Source organism: Ylistrum balloti, unplaced genomic scaffold, assembly GCF_031769215.1.
Source record: "Ylistrum balloti isolate Yb309-2 unplaced genomic scaffold, AGI_CSIRO_Ybal_v1 Utg370076, whole genome shotgun sequence".
NCBI classification, from domain to species: Eukaryota; Metazoa; Mollusca; class Bivalvia; order Pectinida; family Pectinidae; genus Ylistrum; species Ylistrum balloti.
In genome coordinates this window covers 1,506,219-1,527,855 of record NW_026782115.1, presented here as the reverse complement: position 1 = coordinate 1,527,855, position 21,637 = coordinate 1,506,219, and the positions used below count along the sequence as shown (strand labels likewise).

At 33.6% G+C, this 21,637-nt stretch overlaps 1 protein-coding gene across 1 annotated transcript in view; it reads left to right on the top strand.

Moving 5' to 3' along the window:
* Positions 1 to 1,527: 1,527 nt before the first annotated feature.
* LOC132549750 (MAP7 domain-containing protein 1-like) overlaps positions 1,528 to 21,637 on the top strand; it is a 50,935-nt gene continuing 30,825 nt past the window's right edge. Inside the window, exons 1-4 of the mRNA XM_060213707.1 lie at positions 1,528 to 1,581; positions 6,612 to 7,013; positions 8,419 to 8,478; positions 15,918 to 16,159. Of these exons, the coding sequence (XP_060069690.1) occupies positions 1,533 to 1,581; positions 6,612 to 7,013; positions 8,419 to 8,478; positions 15,918 to 16,159 (753 nt within the window). The 5' untranslated portion in view covers positions 1,528 to 1,532. The remainder of the gene's footprint in view (positions 1,582 to 6,611; positions 7,014 to 8,418; positions 8,479 to 15,917; positions 16,160 to 21,637) is intronic.

The following is a 21,637-nucleotide window of genomic DNA, read 5'->3' as shown; positions in this document are numbered from 1 at the left end:
CATTGTAATAAATTAAGTTGTATGTTGTAGTCTATGTTAATTACTTCAACTCTCAGTTAAGTGTAAATCCTAAAAACTTCTGTAAACTCTTTGTGAAAACAGTGCTGAAGAGTCTCAGTTTGGCTTTAAAAGAAATAGGGTACTTGGTGTGTTATGAATAAACAGTTAGATTCCACATGGTACTGCCCTGCACAACAGAAGTGATTTGGTCAACTTAGGCAGAGTCAATATGTCAAATTAAATGATTTGACCCATGAGGAATACATTGTTCTTTATTACAGCCAGTCCAATGGTCAATGCAGGGGGGAGCAGGGTACAATAATACTGACTTAGCAGGTTTTCTGCTTGATTGATGTACTTCGAATGAAATAACAAAGAAGAATGTTTTGTGACATTTAAAGAGCCTTCCTTGTCTGGTTCTAAATTATTTACACAACTCGTTCAATTATGAATAATGGGGATTATTAACAGAGAGATTTTCTGTGACTTACAATGGATTATGGATACGTACAATACACAAAAGGTAACATGTTATTGTGTTATGGTAGGATATATAGCCAGGCAGATTTAGTCTTTCAATTGATCTATATATGATATATATATACAATCAATAGCTAGGTAGCAGGTGACTTTTACAGATATATATGATAAATAAAGTGTATATATACTAAAAAATTTCATCTGTGTTTTCCTAGATTTATAAAAAAGATGTTTCATTGCTACTGAAAGAAACATTTATATAATGTAACTTTTATAAATCCCCTTGTTAATTCATAGTTGTTTCTTTGTCCTGTCTCTGTCAGTTGATTTTGTTTCGGGTCTTTGATGTCAGATGTAGTTGACCAGGTATTGATCCATGAATGTTATTAGAACGTGGTACTGGAAAGCTTCGTATTATTAGTGTTTTCCTGTTGTTTCCTTTCATTATTGGAGAAGCTTAGCGGGTTATTCAGGTTATCTACTGACATCAGTCGACTGCAGCAGCTGATACGGTGTGAAGGTGTAATGAAAGTAAAATAAAGGTGGGATGTAGTATCTAGCAATGTTAGATATGCCATTGAGAGGTTCAATAGCCTGGCTGATGGAGATGTCAGCGGGATATGTGTGGTCCAGGTTTACCAATAGCAAAGGGAAATGACTGTTTTAAACACCTAAGCCTGGCCAGGTAAGCACACAGATGTTCATGTCTGCTGTATGCCACAATCTGTACTAATGACAATATGTCCTCTGTGGCTGTACTCACTGCTGATAGTATTTATAAAAGCTATTAAGTCACCTCAGAATCATCCAAGGCAAGAGTTGATGGTTTATAACACCTGAGCTTAACACTCACAACAGATTGTCACAGCTGATATCTGCAGAGTTGAAGGACAACATGTATGTTTATTTTCTGTGGACATGGTAGTTTTCTTCTATGTATGAAAATCTGATGTTATGGTTGAAATTATCTCCCTTTAATTTCCATATTGGTTCTATAATAATCAGGAAATGCATTGCAGTTCTGTGTCCAGTTGGGAGAGTATACCTACTTCATGATTAGGATTACTGGATGTTACAATCAAAACCATCACCCTGTTGGAGGTATGGAAACTGTTTTGTCTTGAAAGTTGTGGACATCAGGAAGACCAGAGTGTGTTAATTTCCTAAAGGGCTTTAATTTGTCGCAGATCATGAAAGCCTGTATTTGTCTACTTGAAAGTTTAGAGATCAATGTGGATTTTCCGTGATGACTGGATAAAATGTACCTATTCCGTGTGAGGTAGGATTAAACATACAATTCTGAGAGCATCAGGACCGATGACCACTTATAGAATATTGATCAGCGGTAAAACTCCAGTCACTTTTCTATCTACATGTAAAATGTATGTACTCGATTGTAGCCAACGCCATCCTAGACAGCTGCGCACAAAGATAAAACAACTATATAGATGTTTTTATATATAACAGCATTTGGTAGACACCTTTAGTTGAACAGAGGGAAAGCTCATGTGTGCTGTAGCATTATTAGTTCATGTTATTGAGGTCTATAGGATGTGTTGGAACATCTGGCATGTGTGGAATGCAGCTTCATATCTCTAAAATGTGTTTATTTACTCATTGTTAAGTAAAAAATATTTTCGACATATTGAAAGTAATTATGGCAGTGTAGTTTTTCAATAATCACATCAGTTGACCATTTGATTTAAGGATCTTGCCAAAGTGGAATGTGTAGTATTTTATTAGTGCTGGTCATTAATATAGAAAGTTGTATGCTGTTTCTGATGTAAATAAATACAGTTTGCTTGGAGGAAATACAAATTTAAGCTGGCTTCATATATAGGCTCTGGTATCAAATAGTGGCTTACATATTAATTAGTCGCCTGCAGAGCTGGCGGACACTTAGGGATCACTTTGTCCATTGTCACGTGTCGACGTCATCCATACAAAAGTTTTCCAGACTTTGTTATGCTTTGAGTTATCAAAATGAAATTTCATATTTCAGTTCACTTCTTGGCCATCTGTAACCCTTCTTGGCAGGGATATGTCCCTTTGAACTTGGAAAATTCCTCAGGAATATTGCTTTATGCTGTATTTCCTTTATGCTTCGAGTTATAGAAATGAAATTTGGTTTTACAACTTTATGGTTGAACGTTGCACATCCAGTTCGATTTCTGGGTGACTGTGACACTTTATGCAGGCAACACTTATAACTTAGATCCTAAAGTCAGTCTGGATGATAAGTCTGTACTTAATTAGTGCTAATGCTTTGTAATTAGGAAAAAACCCTAGTTTTATATCACTTACGATCCAGTAAAATTATCTAATTTGATAAATTCATAAACACACCCAATGTATACACATGATGAGATGGGCATTGAGTCATCTTTGAAATTACCTCCCACCATTACCTCATTATCATTTTCACGATTTCACATGAATGGCTAACTTATACATATTACAGCTAGGAGTAAACATAGTATACATGTATGTATTATAGTACCTAAATACCAAACATTCTGTTTTATACCATGGTATTTCCTGTTCAACCAGGTCAACAGCAGCTTGTTTTTATGTTTTCATGTAAGATAGGCAGTACATAATCTATACAATATGTAAATTATAATCAAAATTAGATACTCTAAAACATATTTTACAAACCGTTATTGCAGTTTCTGAATTTGAAATTAAGAGTGGTTCAGCATTGATGTCCATGAGTCATAAAAGCACACAGTGAGAAGTTTATCTGTAGGATGCATATAATCTGCTAAATCTGTGCTCAGTTTCCTGTTTAAAATTTGTTCAGTGCAAGACTGAGGGTCAATTTTATTGGTTACTTGATGTATATAACCTATGGGGTTTGTATGTAGGTAATTACAGTGTCTGGGGGCAGTTTGTCCTGACAGTGCCAGCTAGCCCATCTCCACCAATCATATGCCTTCCAGCTACACTATTACTTGATCATGAATTATCTTATTATTAAATGGTCAGTTTTAATCACCATTAATTACACCACATCCTGTGTTTAATACAGAAAGGTGTGCAGACCAATGTGCTAATGTAAAAGAATGTGATAATTACAGACATAATAGTGCTAATCACTGTCAGGGTAGCAAAAATTAGTGATTATCACAAAATCCCAATTTGGATCATAACTTGTCACATTTTGAGTGTTGGAGTGGGTATAAAACCAAGTTTGGTGACACATTAGAACCATTAGTACTGCTTTTGACTGAAGATTAGTACTAGATGTATGCTTGGTACGCAGAAGATTCTTTCTTACATATTCTTTACTCACTTGTGATGAGTCTTTGCTGTAATATGATTCTCTACCTGAAAAGGAAAAAGAAATTCAGGAAACTCAAAAAACAGATTCAATCCAAGACATGTAAGTTATTTTTAGTGCATTTATATATCTAGTACTGTCCATAAATCTGAAATTAATATAAGTAGAACCTTTGGTCCACATATATGCAACAAAGATGTTTAAAAGAGGTGAATTACATTTGTGTCAGAAAATTTGTTTGTAAATATTATTATTTTCTGTGTTTTTGAACACGAAATAAAACAACACATGAGAACTTTTGAGATATCCCCCCGAACCTTAATATAATATCACATATTTCCTTATGCACTGGGTTGTTTCCTATTGGTATTAGAAGGAGTATGTGTACAGCTGTGATTTGTGATCACATGAGCTGTATACATGTTCTGCATACCGACTGCACACATGTTGGTGGCTGTGTTGATTCATACTGGGAAAGTGTCAGCATGACTTACCATTTACTACCCAGGATATCAGAATGGAGGGCCATCACAAGTATACTTTCTTTTCTGCATGCTTTGGATTATTTGGGAAGTTTTGTGGAATATGACAGGAAGCAATGCCAATTAATTGTGTGGGGATATATAATGTAAGAATACATGTCATTGTAAACAACATTACTTTGAGAAGAGTGCAGATTTGTTCCATTGCAAAGTGTGATTTTGTTAAGACAGACTGGACCAGCCAGATACAATATGAAGATGATCAGGCTACAGAGGCTGGATCTACACATAAGTTTGTAGAGTTTGCTTGGCTGCTACAGTACTACTTTGTTACAATGATTATCACCCAATATTGATCACCTGGCAACATGCCTACTAAGTTTGTTTGTTTGTTTTTCTATATAATATTACTGATTTCATCTTGAGTGTAACAATGCCTCATGTGACTCTAATTATGCGTCATAGTTTGAAATATTGACTCTAGTTTTTGGGCATAATATGAATTTATGACTACAGTGCCTCAACACATAATGTACCTTTTACTCCACAGTACACGTAGTTATACATGATATCAGTGCCTCAACACATAATGTATCTTTACTCCACAGTACACATAGTCATACATGATATCAGTACCTCAACACATAATGTACCTTTATTCCACAGTACACATAGTCATACATGATATCAGTACCTCAACACATAATGTACCTTTATTCCACAGTACACGTAGTCATATATGATATCAGTGCCTCAACACATAATGTACATTTTACTCCACAGTACACGTAGTCATATATGATATCAGTGCCTCAACACATAATGTACCTTTTACTCCACAGTACGCATAGTTATACATGATATCAGTACCTCAACACATAATGTACCTTTTACTCTACAGTACGCATAGTGAGGAACTTATCACAGTAATCAAATTCCTTCATTATATGTGGCGAGACTTATGGCTAATGTTCCTTGACATTAGTACAGGATGAATGTATGTGTATATTTTCTCTAGGTATATTCAGTATTTTTACCTGTTTCAAGATATATGTGGTCTTCCTGTGTCTTACTGGGTTTTTTATCTTGACGTTTTTATATATAGTTGCCCTGGTTGAAGAATTTCTGCGAACCAAAAGAAAAACACAGTTTGAGAGCTGTCAGACAAACTGTTTATGTAAACCCACAGAATTGGTTCTTATTTATAGCAGGTTGAGACAGATTAGTTGTACTTGCTACAGATTTGTGCACACTTACATATTAGTTGGTACACTTTTTTCATTTCTTGTAGTTTTCATTTCAAACCCAGTATACATGTATAGTTTATGTCTTACAAGTTACAGAATACATTATTATGTATTTACCTCAAAGTGGACATTTACATATTGAACTGATAATTAATTGTTCAAAAGATAAATACATTATTTAGGCTTTTTCTTCCTTGTAAGGGGAGGAATTCTATCATCAATGGAACAAGATCACATAGAGACCGACATGGCATATATATTGCCCCAGAATACCTATCTATCATAATACATAATGTGAAGCTGGCTTGTAGTGTTTTTGGCAGATGAATATCTCTGACCTAATCATACCCTGCAACAATATTGACTGTACTGTCCCTATGTGTGTAACTGTAAGTAATTGAATGCCATGAAATTGTTTGTGGGTGAAAGCCCAGCTGTATAATTAGACACATCAGGCCTGATAGGTTACCAACTCATTAGTGAAATGATCTAGGCATCACAGAAGTTAGAATGCACACCTGGTGTATTCATGAAGGATGTATGGTAGAGAGAATTCCATTCCACACCCCAAGGGACAGCTTCTGCATATGTATTTAATTTTGTATGACTCGTATGCTTACTTTTAATCAAGAGAAAGAAAAATATGAAAAGAACCATTTGAAAAATATTGTTTAAAGACTTTATATATAGTTATTTCATGTGAACAATAAAGCCATATTTCATTATGATAACAAGGCTTCAAATCAGTTTTTTTTCTCCCCTATCACTTTGGCAATAACCCATTATGTTAAGATTTTTGATGTGACATACACAAATTTTCTATAAAACATTTTACTTTGTTTAATGGAGTGTTATTTACACCTGGAGTCTGAATTCAACTGTCTAACTATGGGTGGTGTATAGTTACATGTTTGTGTAGACGTGCCATCTGTAGTTTCAAAGTGGTTTCTTGTTGTTGTGTGTACTGACTGCTATCTCAGCTATACATCTGTATAAATATGAGCTGTGTAAACCCATACACAAATATTTGAAACAATAAAAAGACTATAATGCTGAATGAATTTTGCAGTTGAATGAATTTTCATTTAGGTAATTAAAATTTTTCTTTTGCAATTTCAGACATTAAATATGAAGAACCGGAGGCTCCTGTTGAATTTGGTGGTCAGTATGATACAAAACCGAGCATGGATATGAACATCTCCCCAAAACTTGTGTCAGACATGGATTTCAACATGTCAGGAATTACCACTATGGACTTAAGTACAGAAGAGCTCTGTGAGAAGGGAGATAACCAGAACACAGAGAAAGGTGAAGGTGATTCCACAAATCAAGATGTGGATTTGAACAAATCGGATTCCAGTCCGCCAAAGAAACAAAAGTCATTTTTAATGTCAGTGCCACTGGATGATATTTCCATGGACAGTACTAAGATGACGGATAGTGTCATGAGTATCTCCACAAACAGCAGTATACAGGGGTCAACTAGCTCTGGCAAAAAGAGTCCCAACACTGAAAAGTCGGGTGAGTATTTTCTTTAAAAGAATTTGGTGTAAAGAAAAAAGAAATATTGGTGTGTGGTTATTTGTAAATTTTTGAAGTCCACTCTGTATATGAAAGGAATTATATTAGGCTTTTAGAATGTGTTTACATGATGTGAAAAGAGTATGAAGAAAAAAAATTAAAAAAAAAAAAAAAATCATTATATTGATTTACATATACATAGAAGTCATAAAATATGTTATTGTGTCGTAAATCTATATCTGCACCATAGTAATTGTTTGTGATGTTATTGGCATTGATGGAGAGCTCACATTTTAATTTTGTTCAACATGGCCTACCAATAGGAAGAAAAAGAAATTTTGAAAAATGAGGGAATTGCATTTTTGAAGGTCAATTAGATTATATTATCTATATATCTTTATATATATTTGTGTAGCTTTCATTGTTTTTTCTCATCTAATTTCTTTTATTTATTTTTTTTTATATTCATTTATAAATACAGTCGTTTGTATATAACCATATATATATGTTGAAGGTTATTTCTCCCATATTATATATATATATATATACACCTTTTTAGTTTGAACATAAGTCGTTTCACTTGCTTATGGGCGGATTTTAATCTCGGGGTTGATAATAAATATGTATTTATAGTTAAAATAAAGTTTCTTCCACAGCAGTGGTAATGGGCTAGGAGTGCCAAATGATTTCCATTTAAACAATCCCAAGATGGTAGACAGATATCTATACTAAATTTTTTTTTAAAAATTCCATGATCATATTTTAAAACAAAAATGTAAGAATTTCCATATGTATTGGCTAGATGCTGTGGTTGGCTTTTAGCGATAAGATTTTGATCGTTTTTTCAACTCCTGCCATAAATCGATGCGTTCCTGTTGATGAGCTATTTAAATTTGTACTATGATTGTTTACATACTGAATTTCATTGATTCTTCTGGATCTTTAGAGATGTTACAAAGGGAATGTTGAAAACTAACCTTATAACATATATCATTCCTCACGTTAACTTTTGGCCATTGTACTAGCAGTTATAAAGAGTGAAAAAATGAAAAATAAATATTATTTCATTCAATCCTTGTGTGTATTAATTCCTTTTAACTTAAAACGAATGTGAGGCAATGATTTCTGACTAAAAATTTTGATTGCAATGAATGGTTTGTTTTGATTATGCTACTAATATTAAACACCTGTAATACCATTCGGAGAATGCCTGTAATAAATAGATGCATCATTGCGTGTGTTTCTATTGGCTGAACTTTGGCAATATATACTTTTGTTTATGTCTACCTGAACTTTCTTGGCAAGCTTACAGTACAGAGATAGATAGGGTGATGAATTATTTGAGAAATTTCAAGCTAACCAACAGGAACTCTGATGCTGAATTGAATGCTGTGTTTTTCTCCAGGCCACCAGTTTATATCCTATGGAAGAACATACGTGATTGTTAACGGAAAGATGGTTGTCGGCAAGTAATCACCAACATAACCTCTATCCAGGATAAATCATATATATATATATATACTTTATTCTATAATTAAAGTACCTGTGGTGGTTTATTTTATTTTTTACGTTGGTTGGTTGGTTTAATTAACATATTATCGACAAAAAGACATTGATCTGCTCTTGTTCTTTCCCTTATCATGCCTTCCAGGAAATATTGATTGATCTGTGTAAGCGAGAAGCCTTGTGTTTGGTTTTGCATATGGTAATGTAAATGATGGGTCGTCCAACATATCTGTACATGTATTATTTCATTTCATCAGTTAACTATTATCTCATCTTGAAGGCCTCCGTCATATACATACTAAATTGGAACAAATTTCTACAGGTCTTCGGGGTAAATTCTGATAACTCGTTCACCAGCAGAGCAGTAGCTATATAGCCATGCAAGGTACTGGGTAAAAATATACAAACGATATATGGAAAAATGACTATGATCATCAGGTTCACAGATAAAATGTTTCACTGCATAAACACTGCTAAATGTTAAAGAAGGCTTGAGCATTTATGAGTAAGGTATTAAATGTTTATGATAAGGACTGAAGCTTGAGAAGATCAGTGTCTTTGTGTGGGTAGCCCCTACTGCAATAGTACAAGTTAGCTAGGGCTTGTAGTACTGCTTTTTACATTAAAGTTCAAATTCAGTGTAGCCTAGCGCAGCATGCTGCATGCTTGATGTTTACGTTTTTGATGTTGATGCATGTTCAGATATAAATGGTCACCCTTTCATGCACCATTTCAGACTTCATCTTTCTCTAAGTTATATATAAAAATTAATATGGGGAGGGAAGGGCATTTCTATTTCCATTTTGGAAAGAAATTGCAGGACATCTAAATATGTGAAGCAAGTATTTTCAAGGTATGAAAGTTTGAAGGCAAGGATGAAAAGATTAAAATTTGTCAGAATATTAAAATTTACCTCATTATCTGCCATGATCTGGCTAATAATTCAGTCTTTGCCAACATAGTGTTAGACTATTTGATCTGGTAAGACTGTATATTTGTTTGTCTATAAGTTTTCTTTGAAGTTGAAGATGAAAACTTCAGCTTGAAAGAACATTGGTCCTGTAAAGACTATGTAGCCTTGTTTGTTTTGACTGATGTTTCCTTGTGTTTTTTTCTGAAATTATGTTTAATTTTTTATATTTGTTTTTCTTCCCCTTTTTTCAAATTAATTTTTAGTGTCAGAGTTGATGTTATAGATATTAGTTGGATTTTGATTTTCTTCTATTACCATGAGAATAAATAAAGTTAAGATGTTTACTCGTCTGTCAGTATATTACTATAGGTCCAAATGTTGATATTAGAATTCAAATTTATGTACTTATTATTGCATTTAAAAATGAGTTTTTTACCTTGTAGGTAAGAATGCATTTTCAGGGATAAGCAAATCTTTTAGCCAAAGTGATTAATTCGGTTTAGATAAACAAAATTTTTTCAGTCAAAGACTTTAAAACTTGATTTGGTATTTAAAGTTGTTGAAATATTCATATCTTTCATTATCTTATCACTATTCTTAGGTATGAAGGTGAAAAGTATGAACAGTTGTATAATTCATTTTCTATGATTAAATTCAATTTTCTGAACTTTTCCAAATTTTTTTCAAATCTCGGTCATAGAATGATTCTTTATGCTGTTGTTGGAAGAAAAAAATCATCAATTCAAGCATACTTTAAGGTTAAGTGTCATGTTTGATTACCTTTTCAAAAAATGCAATTGAGCAATGAATGAGGAAAAAAAAAATGTACCTAGTGTAATATATATCTATTTATATGCAATTTTGAACATGTGACCATAAAATTTAATGGAAAAATGTAATTTACAACAACGGACCAGGCTATGTTAAAAACTTAATACACAGCTGTAAGAACTAAATGTTAGTCTATAAAAGTAAAATGCAAAAATTTAGTGTAGGGCTTTTATATCAGAAATCATTCGAAAAACTTTGAATTTATCTTTTAAAGCTGTATGGAAATTTGTAGTAGCATGAAAATTGAAGATGCTCCATGTGCAGTTAGATGTTCTGAAGTAGAGTTTTATCTCAGATATGAGTCATTTATTGATTAACTGTTATGAAGGCATAGTTCAAAATTTAACTTTGTGATTTTTGTTCCTTCTGCTGTAACTATGTCGAGGTATCGATCTAAGACATTGCATGTGCAGCAGGATCTATTTGACTCCTTGGAAATGTAATCGAAGGTTATATGTAGGGATCAGACATAAGGTCACAGAGGTGTCACACGTTGTAACATAAACCCACAGATGCTTGATAGAAAGCTGAGATATACTCAATAATTAATCACATGACATTTCTGAAGTGAATCTCTGTTTTGTCAGGTCTTCAGATCATATTGCATAAGTACTGCAGAAATATTGATACCTACTGTTACATCTTGAGAGAAAAGTTAATTTTCTACATACTGTACATGTATGTGTCATTCCAATGGCTTCCAGTCAAGTTAATTTCACTACAATTTGTGCAATACAATTAATATATCATTACTTGGATTTTTTTTCTAAAAAAATTGTGTCGTGACTATTCATTGATTGAACAAGTACTTGATTTCTGTCTCACATTTTGGTCTGTTGAACTGAACTTTCTGGATTACATTTTCACATCCTCCATGGCCAGCAGTCTCATGCATATAACATTATAGAGACGGCTGCTGTAACTGGATTATTAAAAAGTCTGGTAAGTGAAGGGCTATGTTACAGACTTGTTGCAAGTCTGTCAGTGAGGGTATTGTTTATTAGGTAAGACTCCACAGTGTGTGGTTAGTATACAATATGTACTGTTCACACACAATGAACAGAATGAGATGTAGAGGTTAGAGCTATGATCATAAGATTTATAAAATCATCTTTTGAACATTTGTAATGAATTCTTCTTAAAAAATGAAAATCCACTTTAAATTTGTTTATTGCACTGAACATCAAATGCAAACGTTAAACTGATATTGACAGGTAGCTTTCTAGGGTATTTGTTCTCGAGGCTGGAGATTACAATATGATGCAGCTAAGGTCTTTCATCCATCTGTCATTTCTCTTTGAACTTTTTCTTTGGCATCATGAAAACAACAAGTCACACTGTAGATTTTCTTTAGTGACCTTGATGTACTCTCAAGGTAATGTTTCAGAGGTCATAGGTATTTTAGAGACTCTACACAACATTGTCCAAAGAGTCACGGTTACAGGTTTTAGAGATATGATACAATTTTGTACCTTTTTCAAGTTTGAAATTAGAACAAAGTTCAATGCATGTGATATTCAGGCAGTTAATGAGATGAAAAACCATACTATACATGTTCATGTCATTGACGTTTGTTAACTTAAAAGGTTCAGGGAGCAAGCTTCTTATTATGTATATAAAGAAATAACTAAAACATCATTACATTGAAAGTAAGATATAGAACAATGAACAGGAATAGATTACATAGACCTAGACCAGTAGTTGATAACTTCAACCAGGTGCTGGCTGGGGTCAGTGACATCATGGCTTATTGATGGTTTGATGTTATAGGTGAAAGATGTAGATATCTTCACAGCTTTTAAGGCCTGAATTCTTATGAATCCTAATATTACACACATAATTATAAGCTTCAATTTTATTTACAATAAAGTAGAACTCAGAAAAAAAAAAAAAAAAAAAAGACTTTTACCATTATTAGAATGTTTGGGATGAACTCCAGTTACCTGGCACCTTGACTAATTTCTGAATTATGACAAAGTTGCTAGGAGTGTACCTGTTTACGTGCTGTAATTGTAGATTTACTCCCACACATTATCTGTGTTGATGCTCTGTTGTAGTTAGTTTCATTTTATTGCAGTTGCCTTCGCAAGTCAATAAACATAACAATTCTCTTCATTGTTATTAAAGAAGGGGCCTGATTTGTGTGTAGTAAAAACAGAATAAATTCACTGACAAGGCATTTACGTAACCTCAGAAATCCTAAGACAATGGTGATATATGTTTTCTTACACAAATTGAATAACATTATCTTTGATTTACTCAAGCAATCTGTTTGCATTAGGTTGTTATCTTGTTACCTGAGTAGATGGAAGACTGCAGACTGCAGTGAACTTTGAAGTTGTTAGGAGATCTCTTAGCAGTATGTCAGACCAGATATTTATCAGCCCCTATACCTATTGTGTAAGGTATCCTAACTATACATACCTGTAATCAGTTAACTCTTATCTAGTGTTACACAAAGTGAAAAATTTACTTAATTTTGATGTATATATAGTCTATGTACATAGCCATAGTCTTAAAAATATATACTATTTATCCCATTTATATGTTGTTAGAGAAGTTCTAATGCTAAAAAATGTTTCATTAGCTCTTTAGCAGAAAACTCAAATTCTCCCGCAAAGCCCACGTCATTTAAATCTTAAATCTTGTGATAATTTAAAATACAGGTAGATGGGATACTGTAGCTCCCTCCCACTTTCCAATGTAAGACAGCAGAGGGTGAAGCAAATGGCTAAAATCTTGCAGTTAATTTGAAAATCTGGTTTCATGAACAATTTAAGTGATATTGTTACATCTGTTCACTATGTTGGTGTGGTACCTATATGTTTTTTTTTTTTTAAATAGGTTATACAATGAGTTAACAGTTATACAATGACCAACAGTGTAATTTGCTGTAACATAACCCATAATACATAAATACCTCATATTCATGTATAACTATGCTTTGAATATTAATACTGGGTTCAGATACCATAGAAACTCTACAGAGTCCAGACTAGTGGAGCATATTAATGTTTACTTGCCTACTAACAACTCTATAGTATGTGCATATAAACAGTAACTTACCAGTGTAGAAGCCATTTATCTATTATTATTGTACATACCAAGTTATGGTGCTTTGGGCATCACAAACTACAACGCTCATTTACAGGTGCACTCGTAGTCTGATGTGGTGATCTGGATTCCCATCATTATCATCATTTGTTTACGTCTTGGTGTATAGCAATATGAGGGTTTTGAGACATATATTCTCTTGAATTGATGAGTAACATCTCTGTTTCTCACTTAATTCACATATCTGTTGGCAATGTTTTACAGAGTTTAGAAAAAAATTAATGGCCGTTAAGTTTTTTGAAAATTGTTTTTGAAATTAAGTCTTTAATATGCTGCAGTTTTGAATGTCTCAGAAATAATTTAAGTCTATTCTGATCACCCTACAACATTATAAGTTAATCTATATAAAGTTCATATATAACATACTGTATTGTCCTTTAGATAATATGATACAACTGTATCTGTTAAACTGAAGTAGATAATAGTTAAGGTCTTGTTAACCTGAACTAGTTATTAGCCTTGAAGGCCTAACTTAACATACACTCTGTGTCAAATCTGAAGTATTTAAATTCTGTGGTCTTTAAAACAATATTCTTTCGTATGTAAATATCTGTTTAGGTAAGTAGTTGATGCTGGAGCACACATGCACCTCTCCAAGAAGAAGAGTTATGTGTCTGTTGATTTCTATCATCTGTCGTTCAGGTCTTATGAGTAATGTGTTGTAGGTTTATTGTAGAAAGGCAAAAATGTGTTCTCTTGATCTGTATACCTCTGTTTTCTGGGTAGTCTGTATACCATTGTAACATGCTAGCTATAAATTCATTATAATGACAGAATCTTATATAGATCTTGTTTTTTTTAATTATATGGAAATATTCAACCCATTTACTGAAAATATTCACAAGTTTTATTTATACTGGCATGATTCAGCTGTTGTTTTCGATAGATCTATATTTTAGGAAATATTTTTATACACAATTCTCTTCAATAATGGACTGATATGATTCCTACTGTTGATTTAATTATCTTCCATTTCTAACCTGACTGTCACCTTTTCCAATGAAAAATATTTTCTTGAATTTACTGTAGTGATGGTGGTGTAAAGGCAATGTTTATATTTGAAGAATAAAGTATACCATTTATCTGTCTGTTACAAACTGATACATTGTTTACTATAGTCACAATAAATTTCAGCTCTTGTTCTAACCTGTGTACAACTATTTCAGTATTGGAAACTAGCGAAATATAGATCAGTTGAAAGTAAAACACTGGGCTGTTGTACATCAGAAATACATCATTTCCATGTTTAAGGGTTTTGATATGTGTTTTGTAATGATTATATATGAATATTATTGTCTGGCAGGAGTATTTCTCTCATGCTTATATTGGGAAGTTGGAAAAGTGTATATCAGGGACTGCCACTACATTGTTGTCCCAGTGTCTGATCAATATGCTATGCTGTAGTTACATTTTGACCAAGCAGTTGGCTGTTAACAGCTTTACCCCTGGTGCTCACGCGAAGTGAACACACATTTTCTTTCAGTTTTTAATAGAAACAGATTTCCTTTCAATTTAAAAAGAAGCTAGTTGTATCAGCTGTTGTCCTCCATCTCAATCCAGACTTTCTTTAGTGTTCTGCAGTCCACATTCACACTATAAACATGTTGCTAGCACACATATTAAGAACTTCATTTCCTAAAGCATCATGGTAGTTGTTTAAAGAAACGAATTACAACCAGTGGTTTAAGGCATTCATTAATAGAAATCTTAATATAACTCATTGGATATTCACAAATCTAATACCAGATGAATGGTTTCCTGGTTTCCATTGAATTTTGATGTTGAACATACTGATCTGAAATTTTACTACTGGGTTAGGTTTTATTACTTTGTCCAGTCTTTGAGCAATCAGATAATGTATGTATTATGGCATACAAAGATAGTGATAAACCTACTTAATAGCCCAAGTGTTAATTGATACAAATTCCTAATTTGATATTGGATTTCATTACCATTTTTTGCAAGCAAAGAAACTGTAGCTGACAAAATGTTGAATATGAAATTAAAAATCTGATTGTATACACTTCCCAACAGAAGTGTTCTGCAATTTATATCTGTTCCTAAAGTAATGCATTTTTCTGATTTTTCTTTTTTTGAAGTTTTATTTCTCTCAATCAATAACTGTATTTTAACATATATTCAACAGTAGGTTTATAGTGAATCAAATTCTTGTCTCATAGCAGCTAGTATATGCATATTTGCAGTGCAGTAGGGCTAGTCAGTGTGTGCAGGGCATCACCAGACTGCCTGAGGCTCTGGGATGCGACAGATATATGCTATGCAGCATTAGTACTGATCAATAACCGTGGGACATTGTAGTCATAAAAAGGTTAAACGTCTTCCGTAGTACGACTGAATAGTTAGTTCACTGGCTCATACCGGATATACAGCATGTGAAGCATGCTGTGGGATGTATGCTCCAATATATTACCAAAGTTGTCATAATGTCCATCTTTTAGACTTTAGGTAGAGTAGGAAGAATTGGGAAATTTATGTATAAAATATGTTTCATTTGCTAACATTTGCAATTCCTTGTGTAGACGCTGCAAAGAAAGATAAAGAGCGAGACAGAGAAGAACGGATAAAGGCACAGAGGGAAAAATTGGCAGAGGAAAGACAGAAAAAAATAGAAGAAATGAGAGAACAGCAACGTCTGGCCCAAGAAAAGCGTGAAAGACAACTCGACTTGCGTCGCCTCAAAATTGAAGAGCTAAGGCGTCGCGATGAGGAACGAAGATTGGCAGTAGAGGATAGACGAAGAAAAAGAGATGAAACGGAGCAGGTATGAATTTAAAAGGGACTGTTTTGTGGGGGAAACTTCATTACGAAATCAGTAAGTTGATAATGACATGGCCCATAGGTATAGCCACATAGGTAATAGCAAAGATTCTGCGTCAACATTTACGGTGTTGAAAATGAAGCTAATCAATGACTGATGTTTTTATGGTTTCAGTTTTCGTGTTCAATAAAAATACTGCTTTATGTTTTTGCTCAGCCATATTCCATCTTGTTTGCGTTTGCTTCCCAAAATAGCTAATAATTTAATAAACCAGTCTAGAACAGGAGCAGCACATATACACACTGCACTCCTAGTGCATGGCACTGGTATTCAGTCAATGAACAGACAACTTCTGTATATCAAGGGTACATCTACTGGTGTGCTTGATGGCTATCTTAATCTTCCCTTTGTCTCAGAATAATGGATGAGTTGAATACTTTGATGGAAAACTTTCTTGTCTCTAAATATTTAAGGAATAGTGAACAAAAGAGATGGAAAAAAAGGGACTGTTGAGAAAATTTTTGGCTATGTAAGCAATGTTTTTGTGCAGCATCAATGTTGTTACTTTCTGACTTTGAGAAACTGTCTAAGTTGATAAATGGTGGATAAGGATTCATCTGTCACAGGAACAGAAGGTTCACAATGATTCTGTAGTACATCAAGACGTTGTGAGGCATCTGTCTGTGTAGACAGACATCAAGCTAGAGTACCAGTTGAAGATGTCTGTTTTGTCTTCCAAACTTCTATTCTATCTACTCAAAACCATCAGCTCTCTTGATTTGTTAGTTCTTGACTGACTACTCCCATTTTTTTCTGCAATTGTTTTTTTTTTTTTTATGTCTCCACCAAGAAGAATCATACAGAGTCCGTGTTTTGTCCATAAAACTAAGGAGACAAAAAAAATTAGATATTCTTACAATTTGTGGTATGGTAGGAGAAAACATCTAGATTAGTTGCAATGGTTCCTTTTGGGCCAAATGTCTTATTTATTGTGACAAGGAAATTGAAGTAAACTTTGAAGAAATAGGGGATTATCAAATATTTTATGAGATTGTTGTAGTCAAAATTTTGAAAAATAAGAATCAATATCAACACTCAAACAATTGATTGTCATGTTTGTGTGTCTGGTTTCCTTATACAAACACGGTATGAGTCTGGACAGGACACCGCATTCTCAGGCATAGTATAACCAGTGGGAATCATTATGTGACCACAAAATTTAAAAAAAAAAAAAAAAAATCTATGAGAAGTAAACAGTTAATCAATAGGGAACTTCAACACTACAAAAGGAGATGGACTAAGGATATACAATTTTCATCTTTTTTTTTCCTAGAAAAAGTTGAAATCTGTGAGAAATATATTATCTCTTCATACTTAGTTAATCAATAGAGCATTTGAAACATTCCAGAAAATATTGGTAAACTATGGTGAATGGTTTTCATATTGGAACAGGATAAAACAAAAGCTTCCAGTGGGAAAATGTTTTGAAAGAAAAAAAAGGAACTTGAGAGAAAAGTCTTATTGATATCACGATAAATCAGCTTTCACTTTGGTTTGAACCCTATCCAAAGAGATAAAGGAGGCAGCATGCCAGTAGAAGTGGAAAGTAGTGACGGATGTATTTTCTATAGCCTTAGGACCCTTATAAATATGTTAGACTGGTCCATAGAATGGGGATGGATTGTCTATTATAGGTAATTAGGGGCCAGAGGAAATATTACTGACATCATCACAAAATGATCATTGATTTTGATATAATTGTAACCTTAAAATATATAAAACCCTGTTCATACAAATATTTCATACAGAGAAACGAATACAGAGCTGAGGTAGTTATTCTGAGAGGAGTCTGTGCATGCATGATATCTGGAATCTCTTTTCAACCATCAGATTTCTGAACTGGGATTCTATGTTACATGGAGGCTGGAAACTTGAGACCTATCATTGTCATATTACAGTCTTTCTTGAAGACATCTGGCCCACAAGTAACACTGTAGTATATAACTGTCTGTGGTAAATGTATTTGATAGGCTTTGTCTTAGTGCCTCGTGCTCACATAAGAACAAAGACAAGCTGAGCAGAACAAGGGAATTTATCAGAGGAGCAACATTTTGAAGAAAATCTTTATTGTAAGCAATACACAAGATTTAATTTGGAGGTACATGGCTGTACTGGGAGAGAAAATGTTAATTGTGTGCTGAAATATGTCAAACAGAGGTCACTTTTGAACTGTGGTAATGAAATGTTTATGATTTGCACATGTAAATGGTTGAGAAGGGCTTCTGGAAATGATTATATATCTTATACTGAAGGAAGGCAACAGTGTTAAGATCTTGGGCCTGAGAGTTTACATTGCTGTAAATATTTCACAGGAATATTTATGAATTGTTCATTTGACCAGAGGTTAGTATAATATTATGAGGGTTGAACACATGGCCACTGTGCATGTGTGTGTGTAAGTGTTGAACAAAGATGAATCAAATGTTGGGTATGTACACATAGTGATTTGTTAAAGAGTAAGTGAAATATCAAACCAGTTTTCACTTTACTGAGCTCTCTTTTCTTCTCAGTATGGATAAAGGGAAACTAAATATTAAAATGATGTTCTCTGCCTTCATCATGTGCCATCTACTGTGCAGTATGGTGGTAATGCATATGGACAATGTGTTTAGTTGTGATAAGATCTATTGAAACTAAACAAATGGCTTTAATTTTCTTTATAGACTTTCGAGGTTGTAGTTTGGCATGTCCAGCAAACTGACTGAAATAATATTAGAAATACACTACTTACTTGTTTTATTAAGTCACCACTGCACAGAACATTTTTTGCATGGAAAATTGGTAGTAAAGAAGATAAAATAGTACAAAGGACAACTTGTTTGCTCTCTTGTCAAAATACTCCTTGATGTTGATGCTGTGCATTTGTTATTTTTGATAGTACCATTGGTAAAATCTGAGATTGATAGAATATACTATATCAATCTGTAGAGTGTACTTTGAAGTGTTATTTAGAAGGATGAAATGGAATGGTTATGTGTTTCTGTTGTAAAAACTCATTGGATGATGCTTTATATCATTCTTTGGGGTATTCAGCAATTTCAGAACCTTCCTTTGTTTTTAAATGTATTAAAATTGATAGATATGAATTTCTAAAATTACTTTCCTAAGTTTTCAATCGCATTTAACCAGATATAAAGCTAATATATGCAGATAGCGAAATCAAATGGAGTAGGCTTCCAGGAGCCATTCATGGCCTCGCCTTGCTACACGTAGCCTGTATATTTTTTGCCACAGTAATGATATTAATTTGACAAGTCAGGACTCCTCTATTATTGATAATGGACACCTTGTTTGATAGCCACATCACAGAAATCTGACCCAGACTCTCACCAAATTCACTGGACCTTGATGCATTCTGATTTATCACCAAGCAGACCAATGTGTTGAGAACAACAGTGCATACCTCTTTACAAATATTGTGTGATACCATTTGGAGCTTGCCATTCTTTCTGGTGACATCATGATGACATTTTCTGTTGATAGTTCAGGAATCAATATAAAAATTGCAAGTGTCTGACCGATAAACCCAACAAAATGGATATTTTTGTCATTGATCAGATAGCTTTCCTTCGCATTGGTGCAAAGCAAGCAATCTGAAACAACATTGGCTTTTCTAGAATCTCTATCAATTGATATGACAATAGTTGTATGTCATTCCTGGTGTGTTCAAAACTCTTATAGAAAAAACCTTGTTCTATTGATCAATGGAAAAGGGAGATAATTGTAGTCAGACAGTTTTTTTCTTCTTCTTCTTTCGAACCTGGGAATATGCATATTGGAATGGTGATAGGCATTGTATGTAAAAGCAAGACTTGCATGTGAACTAATCTATGTGTATGTGTGTGTGTCAGACTGGTAGCTACTAGACAGAAAAAAAAATTTCCAGCAACAACATATGTTTGTATTGGAGGCCGGCAGATTATTGATTTGGTTGTTAAAGTTTGGTACATATATAGAGAGCCTTCAGCAGACATATGTGTCATTAACACCTTTCCATTGGCCCACAGGTTTCTACCTGGAAAACAGTGTATTTGAGAAACAGAGAGAGAAAAAAAGAAAGAAATAATTGTTTAGTAACTGCTGGGTTCCATTATAATCTGTCTGTAACAGCTTGCAACAATATGAAATATGGCTCCAGTTGCTTGTCAATGAAATTTAATGTGGTAGTGAAAGGTCCAGTATAATAACATTATGTGTGAATCTGATTGAAGATGAGATTTTTTCATTTGATCAGAATGGTGAATGATTGGATTAATTTAATAGGTTGATCCAGTTTGATGCCAGCTGATAGTTCACACCATGCATCGATGAACTTTCAAAGATCCAAACTTACGGTCACATCCAGTACAATACTAAATTCTGGTTTATATCTAAAGCACAGGAAGAACTGTGTCCATAAACTGTTAGTTTTTACAAAGCAGATTTAGTCAAATCTGGTCAGCCTTGTCAAAGAAATCACTTAAAGGTCACATGTATGTAACTTGTCAAACCTCACATTGAGATCTACCTGAACATCACCTGTCTATAAATATTTGTTTTCAAAGTGTTTTAATACTTCATTGATTGTGTTAGTATTTTCTATAAAGACAATTAGTAAAATGCCAAATTATCTTTATGGTCTTATTTCACTTCCGTTCTATGTACATATGTCTTTCTTCTGATTTTTGATGTTTTTAATGTCATTTTTAAAAATAATATTAGCTATTTAAGTTCTTTGCTTGTGGGCAGTAAATACTTATTACAGATATATAAAGTCAGTCTACACAGGTCAGCATAGACGTAAAAGCAGTTCACAGAAAGAGCTTGGTTTTCATTGATCTCTTAGTCATGCATTATGCTGCAAGTTTACAGGAAAAGAAACTCTGATTAATACACATATACTGTTATCCACTAAAGCTACAGTATAAAGAAATTTAGTAAGGTAAAAGATGATCTTGTCAGTAGATAACCAGGACCACTATATGACCAGGGATAGATTTATAGGGAAGTACACTATTTTATCAGGTTCAAAACTGTCAATATAAGGATACAATGTATAAAATCCTTTTATGGATGTTTAAAATAACATTTCCTTCTCACAAATGTTTTATACAAAAAAAGGTACAAGATAGTAATCAGCTTTTTTATGCATGGATGACCTGGAATCGATTTTTCTATGGCTTTCATATATTGATCAAGTATGCGAATCGCCGACCACTGTTATAACTGCTTGAGAGTAAGTCATCTCTTGGAATTAATCTGTTCGCCAGTATTCTTACTTGTTTAAAACCAAAGACTAATACACAAGCAAATCTATACCCACAGTCTTTCTTTGCACCTACTTCCGAATTCTATCTTTTTGGAAAATGTTCAATTAACAGTAATTACAACAGTGGATTGATCTGCATGCACGCTCAGTAGAGGCGTTAGTTCCAATATCGG